Consider the following 18,417-nt stretch of genomic DNA (forward strand, 5'->3'; position numbering starts at 1 on the left):
TTTGCTTTTTTTTTTTTTTTTTTTTTTTTTTCCGGCCATGCCGCGCTGCCTGTGGAATCTTAGTTCCCCAGCCAGGGATTGGACCCGAGCCACGGCAGTGGAAGCGCTGAGTACTAACCACTGGACCGCAGGGAAGTCCCATAGAAGTCTTTGCATTTTGAACGATAAAATAATCTTGCTTAATACCAACAGCCAATACCCAATTTTATTTGTGTATCTGAATCAACTTTGGAAATTTTCTTTATAAAACACAATTAAGTGACTTCATTATGTTATAGAGCCAGGTGTGGGAACAGAGTTAGATTTCTTAAAAGAGCTGAACAGGAGCCAGGCGGTTCGGGTCATTTCTGTCATCCATAAACAAAGTGAGGACAGGAAAGAATCGAGTGGCTTCATGTATCCATGTCACTGTTTGTGTCTGGTATAGTGAATACAGCTAAGCTCCTTTCCTTTTTTTCATGAATAAGGCTTTGTAAAAGAACAAACACAGTGCCTCACGACTTGTATTGTATTTGTAACCTGTGGAGACCTCATGGTTCCAGGTGAGAGGGCACCTGGGCAGAGCGCCAGGGCAGGGAACCCAGCAGGCCCTGCCTTCCGAGCCACAGAAGTTTTATTGTGGAACAGAGATTACCTGCAGGTCTCTAGGAAGAAATCAAGAGTGTGTGCTGGTCCCTGGACTCCAGAACCTGGTGTCTCTATATCCAGGGAAAAGCCTAAAATGGGGATCCTGGGGAGGTGGTTACTGACCCCACAGAGGACAGTGGCACATTAGTGACTGGGAACAAAAGGGGGGCCTCTGAATCTTTATGAAGACGGCATGGCTGGCTTTTGCTGGTAGAGCAGCTGGTTCTTTAAAGTGTTTTAAAATTCCTCTGTTAGAGTCACAAATACAGAGCCGATTTCCTAGTAACAGAGCTCAGCTGACTCTCCCATTGAGGGCTGGCAAGCTCTTCTTGCCACCAGGACTTTTCTAGGTGTGGATATGTTTCTGATTTTCTGGATCTATTTTAGAACTTGAATTTACCCCCCACAGAAATAATATTTCCATGCTAGCCTACCAAATCCTATTTTAATTGACAGAAGTTTTTGAGGAATGGGAAGGTCCGCAAATTTTCTCCCTCCAAAACAGCGATAAAACTGGATCAACTGGTCAAAACCATTTTAAGGCTCTGGAAATTGACCAAAAGTAAACAACAATTTGAGATGCATTTATTTAAAAGAAAATAGGTGACCTTTGAGTGAGAACAGTGGGAATTGTGGTGTTCTTGCCTGGGCTTACCTCCATTCTTCATTCCCTGGCAGAGTAGTTCGCCTGGGGCAGGGATGGCCACAAAAACAGCAGCTTTGATTGACTTGATTTAGAGTGGAAGGCAGAAAACCCATGCAGTGGTTCACAGAGAATGCCTTCAGCTCTCCTGTCCTGAGGATGAGAGATCCTGGCAGCGAGAGAGCTATAAAGGGACTAGAGAAAATCTCAGCACAACCCTGGCTGACTGGAGACTGCATCCACGCCAGGGGAGGTCTGGGAAGGCCTGAGGGACAGGGAAAGCTGGGGCGGACTTGAGAACTGCTGGACCATAGAATGAGCTCTCAAACCCACACGTAGATCCCTCGGCGGAGGGCAGAAGCCTTACTGGCTGCAGGTGTTTGAACACAAGCCCTGACCAACCCTTGGCTGACCACTGAGATTACAGACAGGGGTGACTCCTCGAGTGAGGCTGAAAAATAAAACCAAGAATTTAAAAAGCTGAGTGGAGATGTCAGCTGCTGTGTGCCACGGGTGAGAGAGAGTCAACACAAAGTAGCACAACAATGCTCAAGAAAAAAGACCAAGTTCAGTTACTATATTATTTTAACGTGTCCCTTTTTTTTTCTTTTTTTTTTGCGGTATGCGGGCCTCTCACTGTTGTGGCCTCTCCCGTTGCGGAGCACAGGCTCCGGACGCACAGGCTCAGTGGCCATGGCTCACGGGCCCAGCCGCTCCGCGGCACGTGGGATCTTCCTGGACCGGGGCACGAACCCGTGCCCCCTGCATCGACAGGTGGACTCTCAACCACTGCACCACCAGGGAAGCCCAACTTGTTTTTTTTAAATCAATTTTTATTGGCGTATAGTTGATTTACGATGTTGCATTAGTTTCTGCTGTACAGCAAAGCAAATCAGTTATACATATACATATATCCAGTCTCTTTTAGATTCCTTTCCCATATAGGTCATTACAGAGTACTGAGTAGAGTTCCCTGTGCTATACAGTAGGTCCTTACTAGTTATCTAAGTAGCGTGTATATGTCAATCCCAATCTCCCAATTTGTCCCTCCCCCCACTTTCCCCCTTGGTAACCATAAATTTGTTTTCTACATCTGTAACTCTGTTTCTGTTTTGTAACAGATTGTAGTTTTAAGTGCAGTGGGAGCCCACCAGGGAATTCTAAGTAGTGTCACAACATTGTTCCCACTGCTCTGTGTGGATAGGATTGTTAGAGGGTGGGCGTGGTGGAAGGACCACCAGTCAGAGACAGCGGGCAAGTCAGATGGGAGACAGGAGGGTAGCAGTGGAGATGGGGAGGGGTGGGTAGATACGGGCTCGGTTTCAGAGGTAGAACTAGTGGGATTGGATTGCAGATTGGTTGTGGGGTGTGACGACAAGGGAGGAATCGACTTTTTCTGGCCTCAGCGGCCGGGTGGACTGTGTTAGGTGGGAATGGGGGGGATGGAGGGAGAAGCCGCTTACTGGGCAGGAGGGCTTTCTCTGCCAGGTTAAGTCTGAGAGGCCTCATTAGATATTCGTGTCGGGACAGCAGGCAGACAAGGCTGGTGTTAGGCTTTCAAGGCTTAGAATTCAATGAAATCATCTAAGAAAAAATGTACATGGAAAAGAGGAGAGGACTGAGGCTTCATTGAACAGCTTGGCTGGAGTCACCAGCTGGGAAGAGATCAAGCCAGCTTTCCAGCCGGGCCAGTCTTCACTCCAGAATCGACTTCTGTGTTCTCCTGATACACCCTAATTTACAAACCTGACTTTTTCTTCTTAGTTTCTGTAGCCAGTATGTTACGAGATATTTTTTAGTTCCTCCTAGGAAATCCTTAGCATTTGCTGTCCCATCCCCTGTCTTAGCTCGGAACTTATTTCCTCCTGCTGTGTAAGTGCTCTTCTGACTCCCAGCCTTCTGTCTTACCATCCATCATATATATGGGTTAGTCTTTATTATTTGCCTAAAAACTATTTCATCGTATTGCTCTTTGTTCAAAAATCTTTGGACGCCTGTGGGAGAATAGCCTCAATACTCAGTCGAGAAACTCACGGCCCTTCAGAAAACTCTGAATCCATTTTACCCACTAAGCTCATTTCCTGTTGTTTCTCCCAGTTTTCACTAGGTAGGCGTCAGGCTGACCAGTCTTGGCCCTGGGCACTCAGCCTGACTGGGCGGCGTCATCTTTTCTGTGCCTGTCCTGCTCCGTGTTTGCAGCTACGTCGATGCTGTTGCTGTCCTCCCGAGGGGAGCCTTCACTTGCTTCCCTGGCCTGCGATGATCTTTTCACGCTGCTTCTGTTCTGCCTCTTCACAGAACGCCTTCTCTTTGTCAGGCACCACGCCAGGCTCAGACACGCAGATGTCTGAAGTCTTCAAGGAGTGCGGTCTAGTGAAGGATACGGACATCTAAGAGAGCAGTTTTCACAAAATGCGATTAAGACGCTCTAAATAGACATAGTGAGACGGGTGACTGGCATTTTGATGGCTGATCCCGGGAAACCCAGCACTGCAGTCACGATCGGCTGCCAGACATTGTGACCATTGTTCCTGGCTCGATGTCAGGTTCTTGAGATGGAGAAGCCATATCTTATTGTTCCTTCTATAAAAGGCAAGTGTGTGGAGTCAAAGTGACATCTTTAACAAACCAACTCTGGGAAGAGATGAGACACGTGATCTAAAAATGTGAAGAATGGCTACTGTGTATCTTTAAGAGGGTGTGTTTATAAATGTGGTGATAGTGGAAGGAGGCTTTCAACTTGGTTCTTAAAGACATCATGTGGTTAGATAGTTGATAGTCACCTATTGGCTACCTGAGGATAAACTTAACCTTTGGTTCTAATACTTTAGCAGAAATAATGTATTTTTTAAAAAAATATTTATTTATTTGGTTGCACCAGGTCTTAGTTGTGGCAGGCGGGCTCCTTAGTTGCAGCTCACTGGCTCCTTAGTTGTGGCATGCAAGCTCTTAGTTGCAGCATGCACGTGGGATCTAGTTCCCTGACCAGGGATCGAACCCAGGCCCCCTGCATTGGGAGCATGGAGTCTTATCCACTGCGCCACCAGGAAGTCCCAAAAATAATATATCTTAGAATGTGTTATTGTACACAAAGTAAAAAGAACAAGAAACGTTAAGGATCACATTTATTAAAATTCCATTAAATTTATGACTGGCCTATTAGAATAAAATGCAGATACTATCAAAAAGATTTTAGAAAACTGATGTTTTGATGATGGTTATAAAACTAAGTTTTGAGACTTGCAGTTAATTGTAGCAGATTAAACACACACATTTATCTGAAACTCCACTTAAATGGTAGTGAAACATCAAAGAGGTGTAAACTACAAGACGGGGGCTGGAGATGGCATAAGAAGCCGAAACCGAAGTGCCTGCGAGGATGGTGCTGTTGAGGACCAGCTAGTCTGTCCTGCCAAGTCCAGGGCTGGATCCGGGAACTGGCCTGGCAGCCTCTGGAGAGCAGAGCCTGCATGTGGGGTGTAGGGCTGTGGAAGGCTCTGTCCTGGTGACCGGTGTCAGACCCTTCGACTTTGAAATGGTGCACGTGTTACTTTCATAAAAGTAGAGGTGAAGGAAAAGCCGAGCGCACTCCGGGATGCTGGTTTTAGAATAACAGCCTCATATTTAGGCCACCTCCGAATGCCACCCCGTAGAAAAATAACTCTTCAGGTTGCCTTGCACATAATAGCCACTAAATGAAAGCGAACAGACTTGATTCATCATAAATTTTTACATAGGAAACTTGAACAGTTTTTAAGCAGTCATCTTTCCAGGTCTCTGCTGACTTTATCAGGCTTAAGATCCTGTTTTGAAATATACCCAGAAATAGAACACTCACCTTTGCTTTACGTCATTCGCCCGTAGGTCAGCAAACTCTCATTATGTCTAATAATTGTGTTTGTATTCACATGACTGTTGTATTTTTAGTGCAAAAATTTTTACCTGTGTACATATTTAGCATTTTAGCCAGTTGTCTCTCTGGCTAGTTAATGTGAGTATTGTACAGTTTTCTGGTTACTTGTTACCAAAGCCTATTTTTAAGATCCTGTAAATCATTTATTAAGTACTTTGCAAACTCTGTTTCTCACTAGTGCCATCTTTGGAGTTAAATCTAGTGTCCACCCCCTGCCAATATTTACTGCTTTTTTGTATCAACAGTTCTTGGCTTACATTTATTGCTATTTATATAGATTAAAATGTAGAAATAACTAGATTAAGTGAATTATAGTTTTGATTATTTAATTTGAAATGGTGTATTCTAGAAATGGAAATATGTAATTGTGGATAGTAATTTTGGAATAGATTTTGAAACGAACGGAGTGTAGGTTTGGAGAAGTATTTACTTAGAGGTGTTTGCTTTTTAAACTGAATGGAGTCTCTCTTCAAAATTACATAATAACCTATGATATGCAGGGTTATATGCCAGTAAGTAGAGGTAAGGTTTGGAGATACCAACTGGAAGAAAATTTGACCCCTGACTTAAAGGCTGTTGTGACCCCCTAGCAGTTTTAACCTGAGTTTACCTTCTGTCAGCTTTACAGTTTTCACTTAGCAGGGCCATCGAGACAGAGGGAGGGGAATCAAATAAGACTCAGGACAGTTTAGCAAGAAACGATGATAAAAGAACACAGTTAACTTTAAAGTGAAATGGAGCCCTGTTTCAGCAAATCGTGACCAACCTGAGACAGCACTGATGGTGACTAACTTATCCTCCCTCGAATTGCTGGAATTCCAGTGATCACCTGTGTGCATGTGTGATGGGTGATCTCAGTGTTGCCAGGCTTCTCTAAGCTTCAGTAATATTCTAGTTTCATCTGTCTTAAATAATTCTTTATTTCTTAAGTTATCAAAATAGAAGCCTCTGTAAATGTGTTTCATTCATCCAGTAGAACCAAAGAAAGAACTCTTTTTTTTTTAAGTTAGATTCCGGGGCAACAAAAGTTCGTGAAGAAATTTGGATTTTGTTCTAAGTGTGGTGGGTGGCTGCTGGCAAGTCCTGAACATTCTGGATGCTGTGTGTATAACAGACTTGGGAGGGCGTGGGAGCAGGGGGCTAGTCAGGATGCTCGTACAGTGGTCCAGGCCTGGACCTGCTTCCAGTGGGAATTACTCAGTCCAGGATAGATTTTGATGATAGATTTGAAAATGGATGTGGGTCATACATGATGTGAACTATGAAGAGAGATATGAAGATTCGGATATGGGATGTGAGTATAGAGATACATCAAAAATGCCTTTAGTTTTTTGGGCAAAGCAACTGGGTGAAAGATGATGCCATTCATCAAGACAGAGAAGACTAGGGAGAGGAATTGTTTTGGTGAGGTCAGAATTTCTATTTTGAACATGATAAATTTGAGATGCTTGTTAGGCAACCAAATAGAGATGTTAAGTAGCTTGTTGATTGTTTGAGCTTGGAGGTTAGGAGACACGTCTAATCTAGAGATATAAAATCTGGGTGCTGTTGGTATACAGCAGTAGGTAAACACCTACACAGCTTAAAATCATGGAACTGGAAATCCTTTTGGAAATAGGTGCAAATGGAGAAGAGGACTGAACCCTGGAGCCCCAGGTTGAGAAGGAATCTGCAATGGAGATTGTAAAATTTGTTTCCAAATAATTTTTTTTTTTTTTTTTTTTTTTTTGCGGTACGCGGGCCTCTCACTATTGTGGCCTCTCCCGTTGCGGAGCACAGGCTCCGGACGCGCAGGCTCAGCGGCCATGGCTCACGGGCCCAGCCGCTCCACGGCATGTGGGATCTTCCCGGACCGGGGCACGAACCCATGTCCCCTGCATCGGCAGGCGGACTCTCAACCACTGCGCCACCAGGGAAGCCCTCAAATAATTTTTAAATCAACTTTATTTAGATAAAATTTACCTAAAACAAAATAGAACCACCAGTTCCGTGAGTTTGGACAAATGTATAGACCTGTGTAACCACCACCCAAATCCAGAGACAGGACACCTCACTCATCCCCCAAAGTTCCTTCATTCCCCTTGTAATCATTCTAGCCCAGTCCCCTGCCACCAGCTATCTGCTTTCTATCACCATAGATTAGCTTGCCTGTTTTAGAAGTTCATATAAGTTGAAGTATATAGTAAGTAATCTTCTGTGTCTGGCTTTTTAAACTCAGCTTAATGTTTTAAAATTCATTCGTGTCATTGTGTTGATCAACAGTATGTTCCTTTTATTACTGAGTACCCTTCCAATGTGTGAATATACCACCATTTACATATCCTTTCACCTGTCTATTAATGGTCATTTGGATTATTTCAAAATTTGGGGGACTTCCCTGGCGCTCCAGTGGTTAGGACTTTGCCTTCCAAAGCAGGGGGTGCAGGTTCAACCCCTGGCCAGGTAGCTAAGATCCCACATGCCTTGCAGCCAAAAAACCAAAACATAAAAACCAGAAGCAATATTGTAACAAATTCAATAAAAACTTAAAAAAAAAAAACTGTCCACATCAAAAAAAATCTTAAAAAACATTGTATGTATTTAAAAAAAAACCCCAAATTTGGGTTATTAGGAATAAAAGTTCTAAAACATTCTTGTACAAGTCTTTTTATGGATATATGTCTTCATTTCTTTTACGTAAATACCTAGGGAGGATTTACTGGGACATAGGGTAAGAGTATGTTTAATCATATAAGAAACTGCCAGACTTCCCCAAAGTGGTTTTACCATTTCACACTCCTACAGGCAATGTGTGAGAGCACCAGTCGTTTACCTTCTCATCAACGCTTGGTTTTATCTGTCTTTTCAATGTTAGTCATTCTAATGTGTGTACAGTGGAATTTCACTATGATTTTAATTTAGATTTCTCCTGACTGATGATGTCAAGCATCTTTTCTTGCCTTTTTGACCAATTGTACATCTTCTTTTGGGACACGTTTATTCGAACCTTCTGACTTGAATTTTATTACTATCTTATAATTCATTCTTTCTGTTTTCTGGTTGTAAGTCTTTTGCAGGTATGTGGATATATTCTCCCAACCTGTGACTTGCCTTTTCGTCTTCTTGGTGGTGACTTTTGACAAATAGAACTTTTAAGTTTTGATGAAGTCAATTTAACAATTTTTTATTTGATACTTTAGAGCTTTGTGTGTCTTTTCTAAGATGTCTTTGCCTGCCTAAGGTTATAAATATTTTCTTCTAGATTTATGGTTTTAGTTTTTATGCTTATGTCAGTGATCCAGTCTGAGTTAATTTTTTTGTGTGTGCTATGAGGCAAGGGTTGAAATTAGTTTTCTTCCGTGTGTGTATCCATTTGTCCCAGCACTATTTGTCCACATACCGTCTTTTCTGTTTTGAATTGCAATTCACCATATATGTGTGACTTTATCTCTAGACTGTTTGTTCTGTTCATTGATCCGCGTGTCTAACGTGCACAGCACTTGTAACATCTGAATACTAACTTTACTTTCTCCTTAATTATTTTTTAAAGTTCCATTGTATAATTTTTTTTAATGTACTTACTTTATTTATTTATTTTTGGCTGCGTTGGGTCTTTGTTGCTGTGTGCAGGCCCCCTCCATTTGCAGCGAGCGGGGGCCACTCCTTGCTGCGGTGTGAGGGCCTCTCATTGCGGTGGTGTCTCTTGTTGCAGAGCACGGGCTCTAGGCACGAGGGCTCAGAGCACTGTAGTTGTGGCTCGCAGGCTCTAGAGCGCAGGCTCAGCAACTGTGGCACACGGGCTTAATTGCTCCGCGGCATGTGGGATCTTCCCGGACCAGGGCTCGAACCCAGGTCCGCTGAACTGGCAGGCGGATTCTTAACCGCTGCGCCACCAGGGAGGCCCGTCTCCTTAATTGTTTTTCTCTGTTTGCTTACATACTTTTTGTTTTACAGTGTTCCTTGTATTTTTAAAGTGGCTTCAAAAATTACTTAGAAATGCAAAGACTGCAGAATGTTTTGAAAGAGAAGAGTAAAGTTTGAGGACTTAGGCTACCTGATTTCAAGATTTCCAAGAGAGCCTTGGAGAGTATAGACAGTGGGGAAGGCAAAATAAGGAGAAAATGCAGTTAGTACTCAGCTATGCAGGCCTTTCCTGAATCTGGGCAGCACCCAAAGCCGTCTGAGCTCAGGCACCTTGGAAAGTGAACAGTTTAATTTGATTTCAGCACATTAAAACAGCTCCTTATTTATTAGTTTTTGTCTTTATTCCCATCAAGATTTTGAACCTTTTGTTGATGTTGCCTGTTTTCCTCATTTGGGGAGAAATTCTTTCTCAGTTCACAGCATTGCTAGCCCATTAGTTTCCATAGTCCCTGAGCACTTTGTTTTTCCCTGAACAATTTCCAATTTGTATCTAATATCTAGAGAATGGGTATTTTAGATGTGGTTTCTGTTTTTAAAATGGGGCAGTCATTCAACATTCATATTTTAATGAGTAATAAAAGGTTCTTTCTGGAACTCTTCAAATCTTGTTGATTTAATTTTGTTATGAGTGATGATAATATCAGGGTGCTTTGAAAAACTGCAAAGAGCAGAAATCCCAGCTCATAGTGGTATAATGGTGTAACAGTACAGGAAGATTTACCTCCTGAAGCAAGAAGTCCTGAGGCAAGGCAGTTCTAGTTGGTTAACTCAGCAACTCAGTTTTAATGAGGGCATCAAAAAGTTCTATTTTTTGTTCTATATAGCTTTTCTGCTTCGCCATGTCAGCATATTGTCTGTAGGCTCGCTCCTTTTATAAGCTGGGCTTATCAACATGACAGTAGCAAGTGTCCTACTTCAAGGAGAAAGCCTTTCCAAAAGCTCTGTGTCATGTTTCATTGACCGTACTTAAGTTTTATGCCCACATGTAAACTGGTCTGTTGCAAGGAGGGCGAGACCACAGTGATTCAGTTAGCATAGTCAGGCTCCCTCCCTGTGTGTCTGCCTTTTATAAGGGAGAGAACTACGGTTCAGAAGTAAAGAAACTTTCTTAAGATCACACAGATAGGAAGAGTAAAAAGTGATGGGGCCATTATTTAAATCTAGATCATGTCTGTCTGGATTTTATTTGCATGCATATTTTTCTGTTGGAAGACATTCAGTGAAACCCATGCAGTGACCATAGCACTTATAAGAATATCGTGCCCGTATGTATTGGCTTATATGTCTGCTTTCCTCTGCTGTTGTGTGCACTTGAAAAATCAGGGGCTTTCCCCATCACCCTTTCCTGCAGCCTATCTCAGAAGAAAAGATAACAACAAAAGTTTGGTGTGCTTTGGTATCAGTTAGGAATACATTTCAGTTGCAGAAAAAAACCACCACCTGAGATGTTTTTCTGGACTTAGGTTATTCAGAGCCAGTGTAGCTGCTCAGCAGTGTTTATTAAAGGAGCAGGTTTCTTGTTCTGCGGTGCTGTCCTTCGCCTGTTAGGTCGCTGCTTCATGGATGCAAGATGCTTGCTGCAGCAGCAGTCAGATCCGTATTCTGGGCAGAAGGAATTCACACCACACCAGCTGCGTGTATCCCCTCTTGTTCTTTGATTCTCACAGAATGCTTTCATTGGCTTTTGACAAACTCATAACTAACCTATGGTTGCAATTCAACCATGATTTGACAGAATTAGACTACAGATTTTTCTCCAGTTCAGTAAAGAAGTTCCTCACATCACGGGCAAACAAGTGTTATTCCGTTATGAATGTCGGTTGATATTTTTGTTTACATTAATGAGTAAATTGAAAGTGAAGCGATAAAGATATATGTGAGCACTTCACTCTCCTTGTCCGTAATGTGAGTAAGAGCAACTTCTTTGCTGAATTGAATAACAGTTTTTAAATACTGGAAGAATAAGATTTCCTCCTTTTTTTTGGCTGTTCACAGTGTAGTGGCTACAGGTCATGACACACTTTTACAAGTTTAACGTGCATTGTTGGCGTTCTCTTCATTACTTCTAATTCGGCTCAGCCAGCTTCTTCCGTAAAGGGCCAGATAGTAAATATTTTAGGCTTTGAGGGCCTTGCAGTTGCTGGTGCAACTATTCAGCTTAGCTCTTCTAAGGCAAAAGCAGGCATAGACAATATGTATGTAAACGGGCATAGGTGTGGTCAGATAAATTTCATTTATGTAACAGCAAGGAGGGGGCGGGATTTGTCCTACAGGCTTCAGTTTGATGATCCCGGCTTTAAACATTCTATAGTGTTTGCCAGTTTTCAAGGTGTAAATACTTCCACCACGGTGGATTTAAAGCTACTCACTTGATGCCCCTGAATGTAGAATTGGGAAGAAATGCTCAGTAGCTCACAATTACATACTGTTTCTACCGCACAGATACAGGAGATGGAAGTCACCTCAAGAGCAGAGAAAATAGCAAAAGTCAAGAAGTGATGGAGGAGTGATGAGTTTGAACATTTAATACCTTTGAAAGATAATTTCTTTCATCTTATGTTTGTATCATTTAGTTTTTAGTCATGGCTGAGTTTAACAACCACTTTACAAAAACTCTTGAAAAGTTAACAGCCTTCATAAGCTGGTATGAGCCGGATCTGGAACACTCCTGCAGACGGCCACCACCATGGGCCACACAGACGCGTACCTTCCCAGGAGCCTCAGCAGACGCCTGCGTACACCTCATAGGCAGAGCTGTGTCTCTTGCCACCTCTAATGGCAAGAGAGGCTGGGAAATGGAATATTTAGCCTTTGGCCTCTATAGGCAAGGAAAGCAAGGGTGAACAGAGATGGAAATGCACATGGAGTGAGTCAGCCTAGAGTGTCTGCTACAGTTCTGCTCTAGAACTTTTTCCATGATATATCCGTATATGTTTATATATATACATACATATGTGTACATATATAGAGAATCTAAAATGGGATTGCATTTTAAGCCCACTGTTCTTTAGCTTACTTTTTCCACTTGACTCTGCCTTCCATTGTGTGTACATATAGATACCTCTTTATTCACTGTTACTGAATGCTGTAGTGTGGCTTTCTATTTATTTTATTATTTACATTTATTATAGCTAATATCATTGGAGACATTTAGCTGGTTTCCCATTTTTATCATTAAATACAGTGCTTTAGTGAATATCTTTGTATGTATCCTTGTGCATATATATCAGTATTTTTATTTTTTAGGCTAGACTTCTTGCAGTGAAATTGGCGGTTCAAAGAGTATGTACAAATTCTGAGGTATGCTGCAAAATCACTACCGAAAAAAGATGTTTAAAATTTCATCCCTACCAGCTATGTTTGCGAATGTCTGTTTTTCCCTCCCAAACTGGATATTATCTACTTTTAAACTTTTGCCAGTCTTACTAGTCTTTTTTTTTTGGCTGCTCTGTGCATGGCATGTGGGATCTTAGTTCCCCAGCCAGGGATCAAACCCGTGCTCCCTGCAGTGGAAGCGCGGAGGCTTAACCACTGGACTGCCAGGGAAGTCCCTACTTTTAAACTTTTGCCAGTCTTAAAGTATTATCTACTTTTAAACTTTTTATATTGGATAAGTATTATAATTCTAATATGCATTTCTGGATTATTATTATTATTTTCTGGTCATTCTTTATCATGAATCTAATTTATTTTTCTAAATGGACTGGCCGTTATGATTTTTTTATTCTATAATTTGATCATTCACATTCGCATCCATTTTTTCACTTGAATTCTTAATTTCTTTCTTTGTTGACTTGTAGAATTTCATCATTAGGGATATTAACCAACATGTAGTAGATAATTTCTGTTACTTATTTAATTTTCTGTCATCTCTCATACAGAAATTTCCAATAATCTCTATATAATAAATATTGTCACATTTTGTCTTTGTGGCATTTATGATTTTTGTCATGCTTATGGAGGTTTCCCCAGTTCCAGAAATTTGAGGATATTCTTTTGTGTTTTATTCTAGACTTTTTACTGTCTTATTTTTTTTCACAGTCTGACTGGATTTTTGTATGTGTGTGAACTCGAAAACTATTTTTATTTCTGAAAGGAGAGCTAACATTTTACACTTCATTTGCCTCATTCATCTTTTTCCCACTAATTTCATATGCCAGCTTTATAATTACCAAAACTTTCAGTTGTACAGTGAGTCTTTTTTTTGAACCTTCTTCTCTGTAAGGTTAATCTTTTGGCCTGTTTCTGCATCAATACTGCATTATGAATCACCGTGACGTATTCTTTTATCTGGTAGGAGAGGGCAAGTCCTCCTCGTCATATGTTTGTTTAGTTTTCCAGAAGACCTTGCAAGTCAACTAATCAGGTTCCACTTAAAGTATTGTTGGGGGCTTCCCTGGTGGCGCAGCGGTTGAGAGTCCACCTGCCGATGCAGGGGACACGGGTTCGTGCCCCAGTCAAAAAAAAAAAAAAAAAAAAAAAAAGTATTGTTGGGATTTTGCTTGGGATTATGATGCTAAATTTAGAGATTTGAGGGGAGTGGACTCTAATGTTATTTGAATTTTCAAAATAAGTCTAAAAGTAAGTTATTTTACACTAACACATATACCTCTTCTTTCCCACTTCACAAACTTTCATGTGCTTTCCCCCATGAATTACTAGCGTTTCAGGGCCAACAAAGTACTGAATATTTTGAGAGATCTTTTTAATGTTAAGAAAGCATCCTCTTCCCTTAGTTTACTGAGTTCTATTTGTTTTGTGGAGACATAATAGAATTTTATTAAATGCCTTTCTATCTATCTGTTATAACTATTTTTCCCCTTTGACTCACCACTATGATGATACATATTACTAGTCTTCCTTTACTGAATCATTCTTGCATTTATCCAATAAGCCCTGCCCGGTCGAGGTATCTTATTTTAAATTACAATTCGTTTTAGTGTGCTAAACTCTTTTTTTTTTTTGGTGGTACGCGGGCTTCTCACTGTTGTGGCCTCTCCCGTTGCGGAGCACAGGCTCCGGACGTGCAGGCTCAGCGGCCGTGGCTCACGGGCCCAGCCGTTCCGCGGCATGTGGGATCTTCCTGGATCAGGGCACGAACCCGCGTCCCCTGCATCGGCAGGCGGACTCTCAACCACTGCGCTACCAGGGAAGCCTGAGCTAAACTCTTTTTAAGGAATTATTTCAGTTATCTAGTGCAGCAGGACAAATCACCCCAAGTTTAGTGTCTTAGCAGTGATCTATCATTATTTTTCATGGTTTTCTGTTTTGAGTAGACCCAGCTGAACAATTTTTGCCTAGGGTCCCATGTGGTTGTTATTAAATATTGGCTGGAACTGCAGTTATTTGAAAGCATGACTGCTTGACATCAAGAAGGTTTCCTGCTAAGGCTGGCAGTTGATGTTGGCTGCTGGCTGGGAGATCAGCTGGGATGATTGACTGGAGCACCTGCATGTTACCTCTCCATGTGGGCTTGAGCTGCTCACAGGTAATGGCTGGGCTCAGAGACAGTGTGCCAAGGACAAGCATTCCAAGAAACCTAGGAGGAAGCAGCAAGACTTCCTATGACCTAGCCTTGACGTTGCAGGAAGTCATTTCCATTGTATTCTGTTGGTAAACCAAGTTATTTCGACCAGATTCGAGGTGAGGAGAATTATATTCCAGCTCTTGAGGTGCAGAGCTACATGTGCAACAGGGAGGGTTGTTACTGGGGGCAGCAACCTTAGGAGCCCTTCTGTCCTCTGGCTCCCAAAGTTCACAGTCATCCCACATGAAAAATGCTCTTACTTGGCTCCCAGGATCCCCCAGAGTCTCCTCTCATTATGGCATCGAGCTCGAGGTCTTTGTCTCGTCATCTCAGTCAGGTCTAGTACGGATGAGGCTTCTTGGCTGTGGTTCTTCTCCATGTGAGGACCAGTAAACTAAAGGGGCCCCTGGGGGACCCAGTATACGGTGGTGAGCAGTGATAGGATAGCTGTAGTAGACCTTTTTGTTCAAATAGGAGGGGAAGGCAGGTCACTTAGCAATCCCCGGTCCGTAACAATTGTGAACTCCAGACAGACACCTGTTATCACTTCCTTGATTAGGGCCCAGACCTAGTCCCTGCAAGTGGTTCTCTGTGGCTCTTGGATTCACCCTCTAGACTCTTGACTCCACACCCTGAGCTCTCCTTCCTTTTTCATAAGAAATAGCCGGATTTTGCAGTTGAATAGTTTTCTTAGCCTACTACCCAACAGTAGATAGTTGGGCACCCAAAGATCTGTTTTCATTTTGAGCTGTCTCTCCCTTTCAGTCCAATCTCATGTAACTCCCTTAAAAATGATGTGGGCTTCCTGTGTATCTAATTATAACCCCCTGCATTAGACAAAAGCTGCACCCGCAGATCTCTTTTTGATAGTCTCCTTTTTAATTTGGTCTGAAAGTGCTGTGGGACAACATCCTTAAGGTTCCTAAAAGTGTTCTTGCCTCGTAGAGAGTCTAAGAGGTATATACCCTTAAGATTCTTAGAAACTCTTTTTTTAAATCTAAGAGGTTCTATAAAGTTGTCCTTAAATCTTTCTGAGGTGTCATCAAGAGACCCTTGACTTCATCTTTACCCTGATTACTTTAAGAATATTTTGCTGACAAGAAAGACTATCCTGAGCCCTTTCTATTTTTCCTAAGTTCTGCTCAAACCCTGCACATTTTCTTTTTTAGTTCATCTCTCTCTACCCTTACCTTGTTGTATGCATCTAAGAGAAACCTTTCAGCACTTTTATTGGGTATTTTTCTTATCCTCCACGTTACAGCAGGCAGCAGTGTTCCCCAGTCACTGTATAACCTGGGGTGCCTTTTCTCTGCTTCCAGTTAGAATTTCCCTCCTGCTCTTTAGGTCTTCGGTAGCAATCTCCTCGAGACCTTTCCTGCTGCCACCTGCTCCCTGTCCTACAGCCAGTGTGTGTTAGGTTTTTCCTATGGTACCACCCTGTTTTCACTTACCAATTTCTGTTCTGATTACGTCACTACCTCAAAATGCAGTGGCTTAAAATAAAGTGCTTACTGTTCTGTGGGTCAGGAATTCGGGAAAGGTTCGGCCGAATCGAGCCCTCGTTTTCACCTGACATCAGCTTCTTCACGTAACATGTCTGAAGACTTAGTGCTCTCTGGCACCTCACTCTCTGACACTCCCTCCTCCAGAGCCTGTACATGTGTTGGTCTTGGGACAGTCATGCTTTTCTCCTGACGAACAACTTCCAAAAGGCAGGAAGGAGAAACTGCCAGGCTAATTATGGGCTGCGCCTGAGCTAGCAAAGTGTTCCTTCTACCATAGTCTACTGGTCAGTGCAGTTAGAGGGCCAATGGAGATTCAAAGCGGGTAGAGAAAGAGACTCCGCCTCCTGATGAGGGGACAGAGGGGCAGGTTGTAGAAGAGCATGTGAAATGGGGCCCTCTTTGGAAAATGCGATCTGCCACATGATATTCAGAAGTTATGTTAGGTTTGATTTCTCAGCGTTTTGTGTGTGGGTATGCACATGTGCCATTTTATCAGATATAGCTATCAGGAATATAGTAACTCTGTAAATCATTTGAATAGGAAGCTTTCCCCCCTTTTTCTTTGCTCAGGAATAATCCAAGTAGCTCGGAATTACCTCCTGGTATAAAGTTTGAAAGGACCTTTTCATAAAAGCTCCTGAATTGCCAACCTGAGAAGTTTAAGGTTTTAACTTAGCCAAATACGTTGGTCTTTTTCCGTTGATTTCTTCATTATATATGTTTAGAAAGTCCTTCGCCAATTTGAGAATGTTTGAATATTTATCCACAGCCCCTTTGTGATTTGGTTTTATGTTGTATTCATAATTCTTTAATCCATCTAGAATTGTTTAGATGAAGATACAACTCCCTTCCCCCAGCCCGTGGTTAACTAATTAGGTGGTAATCAATCCATTCCTGCTAATTTGCATTGCAGCCTTCATTTTATGCAATGTTATATATCCTAGAGCCTGTGGATTTCTGTTCTATTGATATGTAAATTCTTTTTCCCATACTGTGTGTTTAATTATTGTAACTCTCTCCTATACATCTTAAGACTGAAAATTACTAAACGTTCATGTTTTAAAATGTGAGTATATACCACCTGACCCACACTGTTTATGATTTTAGACACTTGAGGACAAGTTTTAAAAATCCTATTAAGAATTTGTTTAATGTATATTTCAGCCAAATATTTTCATACTAGATTTTGTTTTCTAGAAGAAGGAGGAATAAATAGAACAGATATCAATATTCAACATATTCAGTTTCATGCTGTAAGCATGACTTTCAGATACATAATTTGGTGTACAGAGTTTTTTCAGAAGGAAAAAATGTATAAAGGTAGGAACTAAATGCACTTACCATTGAAGATGGTACAAAGTTCAAGTAAACTGAAGCAGACACTAGTAAAGATTTTTAAAACTTGTTGAAGAAAGCTATTTGTGGAGTAGATCTAGTAATGTTTAATTTTTTGAACTGTATCATATAGTTAATAAATTAGTTAAAAATGTATTCTTTAACAAAATGAATCTTTTTATTTCACTAATCTAGCTTATTTTTGTTTTCCAGATATTGTTTTGTGTTTGCTTTGGGTTACCTCACAGTATGCCAAATTACTAGAGTCTATATCTTTGATTATGGACAATATTCTGCGGATTTTTCAGGGTAAGCCTGTTTATCTATTCTAACATGTTGGTTAAAGGACAAAATATAGTTGCATTTAGTAGTTCAAATGAAAAACTCTGTTAGTTGAAAATTCTTTTATGAATTTAGCATTTTTCTTCTTGTAAAGTGGTCTTTTATAGTGCTACATAAGTCACAAAAATAACCTGGTTTTAAAAATTGACTTATACAAAATTGCTAAATATACGGCAATTAAATTTGTTGTACAGCATTCTGATATTGAAAGCATTTTCTAATTCTGTTAGAAATTTCTGCAATCACTTATAACTAATGAAAATCAGCCCCTTTGAGCCTGCATCCTTGCTACCTTCCCTCCTTCACGCCCCCCCTTCCCTCCGTCCTTTCCTTCCTTCTTCCTTTCTCTGGAGTCCCTTTTATACAGTCGTTTCACATCTGATTGCTTGTTCTTGCTTCTCAGCACACTGTGGGACTTTCTTTGGACCAGAGGTCCTCGGACTAGCTTTGTCATTCTGAATTTCCAAGAGAGGGCACTTGAGCGTGTATTTTACTTCTATGCATTGCGCTCCTATGGAATGTTTTACATTCTTATATTCAGTATTCTACTGAGTGGTAGAAATAACTTCTGGCTTTTATTCCTTCAAAGGAGATTGAGTCCCTCCTTGGTACTGGAGAGGTC

General features: G+C 41.4%; 1 protein-coding gene across 3 annotated transcripts in view; it reads left to right on the plus strand.

Moving 5' to 3' along the window:
• MBOAT2 (membrane bound glycerophospholipid O-acyltransferase 2) overlaps positions 1-18,417 on the plus strand; it is a 113,631-nt gene that overhangs the window by 59,321 nt on the left and 35,893 nt on the right. For all 3 annotated transcript variants that reach the window (XM_079941592.1, XM_079941590.1, XM_079941591.1), the window contains one exon: positions 17,667-17,762. In XM_079941592.1, coding sequence (XP_079797718.1) covers positions 17,667-17,762 — 96 coding nt within the window. The remainder of the gene's footprint in view (positions 1-17,666; positions 17,763-18,417) is intronic.

Source organism: Stenella coeruleoalba, assembly GCF_951394435.1.
Source record: "Stenella coeruleoalba genome assembly, chromosome: 13".
Classification (NCBI taxonomy): domain Eukaryota; kingdom Metazoa; phylum Chordata; class Mammalia; order Artiodactyla; family Delphinidae; genus Stenella; species Stenella coeruleoalba.